The 6,972-nt window shown below is 49.3% G+C and overlaps 1 protein-coding gene and 1 pseudogene across 1 annotated transcript; both read right to left on the bottom strand.

Annotated features, from left to right (window-relative positions):
- Window positions 1-279: 279 nt before the first annotated feature.
- LOC119310726 lies at window positions 280-2,507 on the bottom strand (annotated as a pseudogene).
- Window positions 2,508-3,251: 744 nt separating this feature from the next.
- LOC119306846 (chaperone protein ClpB1-like) lies at window positions 3,252-6,011 on the bottom strand. Its single transcript, XM_037582964.1, has 5 exons — window positions 4,980-6,011; window positions 4,538-4,878; window positions 4,149-4,428; window positions 3,879-4,076; window positions 3,252-3,693 (listed from the first exon to the last, which is right to left on the bottom strand). The coding sequence occupies exons 1-5, from the start codon at window positions 5,937-5,939 to the stop codon at window positions 3,490-3,492; spliced, it is 1,983 nt and encodes a 660-aa protein (XP_037438861.1). The 5' UTR covers window positions 5,940-6,011; the 3' UTR covers window positions 3,252-3,489.
- Window positions 6,012-6,972: the final 961 nt, after the last annotated feature.

Raw genomic sequence — 6,972 nt, 5'->3', positions numbered from 1 at the left:
AGTTAAGTTCATGGCAGCCGGCTTCTCCACCTAATTAAGTTATTACGGACAGCTACAAGGAACTACGTACTACTCCCTCCGTTCAGATTTACCCGTCGTGGTTTTAGTTCAAGAACTAAAACCACGACGAGTAAATCGGAACGGATGGAGTAGTTTAGAACAAAACCGAAACAAGAATACAATCTTTTGTATAGTCCTGGAGCGTGCGATGTTATCACTGTGGAATTTTTGGCGACCAAATCATCACCGTTGTTGTGGGAGTCATCTATGACTGGTGCCTCAACCATGTGCATCCACTACCTCCTCCTTCACCACATCATACTTCAGCCCCTTCTTGTTGTCCGCAGCATATATGAGGATTCTCGAGCCCTTGCTAGCTTTCTTTTTTACCAGTATCTCAGAGATCACTGTCATCACATTATTCTGCACCCAGCTTCTTATGGGCCTTGCACCATACATCTACGAAATAGACAGCACATCCGATCCACTTAGAGAGTGAATATGCACGATTGTGCGAAAATGGAGATTGATCACATTATAATTAAGGACAAACATATACTTACTGTTGCTCGTGCGAAAGCGGGTCAAATATAACAATCTGGCTTAATCTATTGAGAAGCTCCGGCTTGAAATATTCATGCACCTGCAAATGGATGATTAATTCAAGCCATACGAATCAGTCGATTCAAGCCATATACATCTTTTACAGGATAACTACTATTTGGGTCAAGATCAAAGCTTTTTCATGAGAAGGTCTCGTGCATCTTTCATTGTGTTTTTACCACGAATTCCTGCAATCAGTAGATTTGAGGTCATAATGATGACTGTATTCTTGAATCTACCTTACGACCTTTGCCATCAGTCAAGACACCGTCATCAAGTAGCTGAAGAAATACATTTAATACCGAGGGATCGGCCTTCTCGACCTCATCAAATAGGATGACACTGTATGGACGGCTCCAGACCTTCTCGGTCAATTGTCCACCATCTTGGTGACCTAGGTAACTTTGAGATGTTATAAAAAAAAGTAGGTGTATCAGTAAAAGATAACACTAAATGATACCGTAAGTCGATAATGTAATGTCAAAAAGTGCTCATAATATAAAGTTAAACCTTGGCGGTGCTCCAATGAGACGTGTAACGGATCCAGAGTGAACATATTCAGACATATCAGATCGAAGCAACATCTTCTCATTGTCAAATAACTGCTCGGCGAGAGCTTTTGCAAGCTCTGTCTTTCCAACACCAGTTGAGCCCAAGAAAAGGAATCAACCTATTGGTTGACCAGGGAGATCAAGACCAGCCCTCGAACATAACACCGCTTGCACAACTAAATTGACAGCTTCATTCTGACCAACAACTCGTTCGTGCAATCTATCTGCAAGATGGATTAGTTTTTCTGTCTCCTCTGCATCAAGTGACGTGACAGGAATTCCAGTCCACCTACTCACAACCTTCAAAAGTAAAAGATTCAAACGCAGCGCCACAATTAGCCATATCATATTACATTGAAACAATTACGCGTATTAGTAATGTGAAAAGGAATGCTACCTGTGCGACATGATCAGGGCTAACAAATGCTTGTCCTCCTTTTGTGCTTGTGCAAGCCTCATCAATCAGATCAATAGCCTTATCAGGAAATTGTCGGCCAGTGACATAGCGGCCAGCGAGCTGTGCCGCAGCAACAATTGCAGCATCCTGAATTTTGATGCCATGGTGCTCTTCAAAACGCTTCTTTAGACCACGGAGGATGCCAATCGTCGCCTGCTCGCTTGGCTCATCGACGTGCACCTTTTGGAACCGCCGCTCGAGCGCCGGATCCTTCTCAATGTGCTTGCTGTACTCGCCTAATGTGGTGGCGCCGACGCACCGGATGCGGCCACGGGCCAATGCCGGCTTCAGCATGTTAGCCGCCTCATGGCGACCCTGCCAATCGCCAGCTCCAATAAGCATGTGCATCCCGTCATGAACAGGATCACCTTGCCTTTGGCTTCCTCCGCCTGCTGTATCACGTTCGTCATGCGCTCCTCGAACATGCCGCGCCAGACGGTCCCCGCCACCAAGCCCGCGACGTTGAGCTCTATGACCCGCGCTCCGACAAGCGGCGCAGGAACCGTACCGGCGGCAACACGCTGCGCGAGACCCTCGGCGATGGCCGTCTTGCCGACGCCCGCTGCTCCGACGAGCGCGGCACAGTTCTTGGTCCGGCGGCAGAGGATGCGGACGACGCGGTCGATCTCGTCCTCACGGCCGACCACCGGGTCGCCCTCGCCGGCAGTGGCTGTCATATCCCGTCCGTACGTCGTGAGGCTTGCCTTGCGCCGCCGGCACCGGTCATACTTCCTCCACGCCACATCACACAGGATCATCGACGCCAGCGCTACGGCCGCCGTCGCTCCGGACAAGATAACAGCCTTGGTGACGTCGCTGGCATTGTTCCATTGTGCTGACAAGCTGGTTGGTTGGTGACACGGCGGGGCAAACGTCCACCTTGAAGAGGACGACATCGGCGCCGGCGCAGGCAAGTACGATGGATATATCCGCGATCAATTGTTAGCTGCTTCCAGCAACAATGGTCGCTCTTGTTTGGGAGATGGGTCGTTCATCAGGTATATATACCGTATACGCATCAGGTATATTGAGCTGTATTATGAAAGAACTTAGTCTCCGTTTCTTATGCTGCACGCAGCAACGGAAACATTTTTTTTCTTCTAATTATTCTGCTTTTGTTGGTCAAGAAACGCCACAGCTGGCGCCCTCGCAGCCTCGGGAGGAAGATAGTGCGGAAGTCCGTCAACTGATGAGCAAGATAAAGACGCTCACCCAGTCCGGATTATCAATGGTCGAAGTAATAACGACTTCCATAGTACGAGGGGTTCAGCCACTACAATACAGAAGGCTCCTCATGTGGCACTATAATGGGAAAGATGATGCCTCTCGCTGCGGTTGGAAGGGCCCGGACACCCCTGCCGCTTTGGCCAAGATGTTGGCCGAACTATACAAAGGGGAGAAAGAGGAGTTCACTCGCATTCAACGCCGAGATGGATTTTCTATGTACAATCCTCCTAGTTGGGTGAGTTCTAATCCCACTACTCTTCTTAATTTATTCCCTGAGTTACTTTTTCTTGGACATTAGTCCATCCATTTGTAACAGGAATGGCGGAAGATCGCCAAGGGGATCAAGAGCCCCGCACCACAGCCAGAGGACCATAACCGGGACCTCGACCCCGGATTCAAAGAGGATCCAGATATATTCGTGGAGCTCGAGGACGGGGTGCTTTACCAGCCGAACCATGACGGCACGAAAGTGGTCCTGTCGACAGTTAAGGTAATGGTAATCGACTTCTCCAACTAAGTAAGTCACAGGGAGCAACAAGGAACTACTATTTCAGAGAAGAACCTACTATTTCAGAGCAAAACCGAAACGAGAATACAATCTTCTGTAAAGCGCTGGAGTTGTGGACGTTATCACCGCGGGACTATCGACGATCAAATCATCACCGTGGGAGTTGACACCTCACGTGCATCGGCTACCTCCTCATTCACCACATCATACTTCAGGCCCTTCTTGTTGTCTGCAACATCGATGAAGATTGTCGAGCCCTTGCTAGCTTCCTTTTTGACAAGCATCTCCGAGATCACCGTCATCACATTATTCTGTACCCAGCTTCTTATGGGCCTTGCACCATACATCTACCAAATAGACAGCACACTCAATTCCGTTAGAGAGAGAATATGCACAATTAGGAAGAAAAAAAACTCAGTTTGATCACACCATATGGAAGAGGGAGAAGTACGATTCCGTTAGAGAGTGAATATGCACAATCGTGAGAAAATGGAGTTTGATCACACCATAGTTAAGAACAACATATACTTACTGGGTTGTATGACTCCGACAAAATGACGTCCAATGCGCCGTCACTCACAGATAAAGATATGCCCTTTTTTGCTACTCTGGTGGTGGCGCTCTTCATTTGGATTTTCACAACCTCCATTAGTTGATCATGCGAAAGTGGGTCAAACACAACAATCTGGCTTAACCTGTTCAGAAGCTCTGGCTTGAAATATTGATGTACCTACAAATGAACAATTAATTCAAGCCATATACATCTTTCAGAGAATATGTACTATTTAGGTCAAGATCAAACCTTTTTCATTAGAAGGTCTCGTGCATCTTTCATTGTGTTTTCACCCCGAATTCCTGCAATTTGGTGCTCTGCACCTAGATTTGAGGTCATAATGATGACCGTGTTCTTGAAATCTACCTTACGACCTTTGCCATCAGTCAAGACACCATCATCAAGTAGCTGAAGAAATACATTTAATACCGAGGGATCGGCCTTCTCCACTTCATCAAAGAGGATGACACAGTATGGACGGCTCCGGACTTTCTCAGTCAATTGTCCACCATCATGGTAACCATGATAACTTTAAGGTGTTATAAAAGAAGTGGGTTGTATCAGTAAAAAGTAAGATTGAATGACAAACCATAAGTTGATAATGCAATGTCGAAAGTGCACATAATGTAAACTTAAACCTTGGGGGTGCTCCAATGAGGCGCATCACAGATCCAGAATTGACGTATTCCGACATATCAAATCGAAGCAACATCTTTTCATTGTCAAACAACTGTTCGGCTAGAGCTTTTGCAAGCTCTGTCTTTCCAACCCCGGTCGAGCCCAAGAAAAGGAAAGAACCTATTGGTTGTCCAGGTGGATCAAGACCTGCCCTCGAACGTAACACTGCTTGCACAACTAATTTGACAGCTTGATTCTGACCAACAACTCGTTCGTGCAATCTATCTGCAAGATGGATTAGCTTTTCCGTCTCATCCGAATCAAGTGCCGCGACAGGAATTCCAGTCCATCGGCTCACGACCTTCAAAAGTAGACATTGAAACAGAACATCACAATTAAGCACATCATATTATATTGAAATAATTGATAAACAAATGCTATTAAGTAGGAAGGAAGTCCTACCTCTGCGACATGATCCGGGCTAACAATTGCTTGTCCTCCTTTCGTTGTTGTGCAAGCTTCATCAATTAGATCAATTGCCTTATCAGGAAATTGTCGGCCGGTGACATAGCGGCCAGCGAGCTGCGCCGCAGCAACAACTGCAGCATCCTGAATTTTGATGCCATGGTGCTCTTCGAAACGCTTCTTTAGACCCCTGAGGATGCCAACGGTCGCCTGCTCGCTCGGCTCATCCACATGCACCTTCTGGAACCGACGCTCGAGCGCGGCATCCTTGTCGATGTGCTGGCTGTACTCGTCTAACGTGGTGGCGCCGACGCAGCGGATGCGCCCACGGGCCAGCGCCGGCTTCAGCATGTTGGCGGCATCAACGCGGCCGCCCTCGCACCTGCCGGCACCGAGAAGCATGTGCATCTCGTCGATGAACAGTATCACCTTGCCTTTGGCTTCCTCCGCCTGCTGTATCACGTTCTTCATGCGCTCCTCGAACATGCCGCGCCAGACGGTCCCCGCTACCAAGCCAGCGACGTTAAGCTCTATGACCCGCGCTCCGACAAGCGGCGCAGGAACCTTACCGGCGGCAACACGCTGAGCGAGACCCTCGGCGATGGCCGTCTTACCGACGCCCGCTGCTCCGACGAGCGCGGCGCAGTTCTTGGTCCTGCGGCAGAGGATGCGGACGACGCGGTCGATCTCGTCGTCACGGCCGACCACTGGGTCGCCCTCGCCGGCAGTGGCCGTCATATCCCGTCCGAACGTCGTGAGGCTTGCCTTGCGCCGCCGGCGCCGGTCATATTTCCTCCACGCCACATCACACAGGATCATCGACGCCAGCGCTACGGTCGCCGTCGCTCCGGACAAGATAACAGCCTTGGTGACGTCGCTGGCATTGTTCCATTGTGCTGACAAGCTGGTTGGTTGGTGACACGGCGGGGCAAACGTCCACCTTGAAGAGGACGACATCGGCGCCGGCGCCGGCGCAGGCAATTCCGATGGATATATCCGCGATCAATTGTTAGCTGCTTCCAGCAACAATGGTCGCTCTTGTTTGGGAGATGGGTCGTTCGTCAGGTATACCGGCCGTATACGCATCAGGTATATTGAGCTGTATTATGAAAGAACTTAATCGCAAGTTTCCGTTTCTTATGCTGCAAGCAGCAACGGAAACATTTTTTTTTTCTAAATATTCTGCTTTTGTTGGCCAAGAAATCTGCAAGCAAAAAGGATTCGCTAAGCCCTCAAAAAAAAAAGGATTCGCTAATGTTTCTCTTTCCTAATTAACTTTTTATTATTTCTTTCCTAATTAAATTCCTCGTGCTAAAATACTGAAAGTTGAAATTAACCGAACAAGGGAATGTAATAAGGCGGGTGCTAGGCGCCGGCGGCTGGTCCCTGCGCACCCGGAGCCGTGCTTCGGTGCTCCCCCCCCTAACCTAATTTCCCAGGGGTATTTTTGACCCCGGGAGTTTGTTTTTTTCTGGCCCGCCGTAACCCAGATCTAAGCCCTGTCTAGCCCTGTACAACCCAGACCGTATACATACAGTACCTTGGTCTGAAAAAAAAACATCACACAACCCCACGACCACGTAGGACCTGCCGGATCCAATCATTCACGCAGCTCCATAAATCTCGCGAGCATTCACGCAGCTTCATAATTCATGCAGTAGGTCTCCGGTGGCGGCTATCTCGTCGCCGGCGATCTTGTTGGAAAGCGGGTGCGGCAACGTCGTGAATCTCCAATGCTCACAGGTACCGCATCCCGCATCCCCCCGCACCCCTCTAGTCTCGCTCGCGGCAACATCGAACGAACTGCCGCCGTCAGAGGTAGTGGTTAACCTAGCGAGGCAGGTAACCTACCTACCTGGCGGCGCATGCGATCGTGGATCTTATTCCGGTAGTGCTGCTCCTCGTGATCTGAGTTTCTTCAGTGTAGGGTTCACGTAGCGTCGGTTGCCGACGGCTGTGTCCACCATGACTATCGTTATTTGATGTGGCG

The sequence above is a fragment of the Triticum dicoccoides genome, chromosome 5B, assembly GCF_002162155.2.
Source record: "Triticum dicoccoides isolate Atlit2015 ecotype Zavitan chromosome 5B, WEW_v2.0, whole genome shotgun sequence".
Classification (NCBI taxonomy): domain Eukaryota; kingdom Viridiplantae; phylum Streptophyta; class Magnoliopsida; order Poales; family Poaceae; genus Triticum; species Triticum dicoccoides.
The sequence above is the reverse complement of the archived record's forward strand: the minus strand, read 5'-3'. Positions and strand labels throughout refer to the sequence as shown.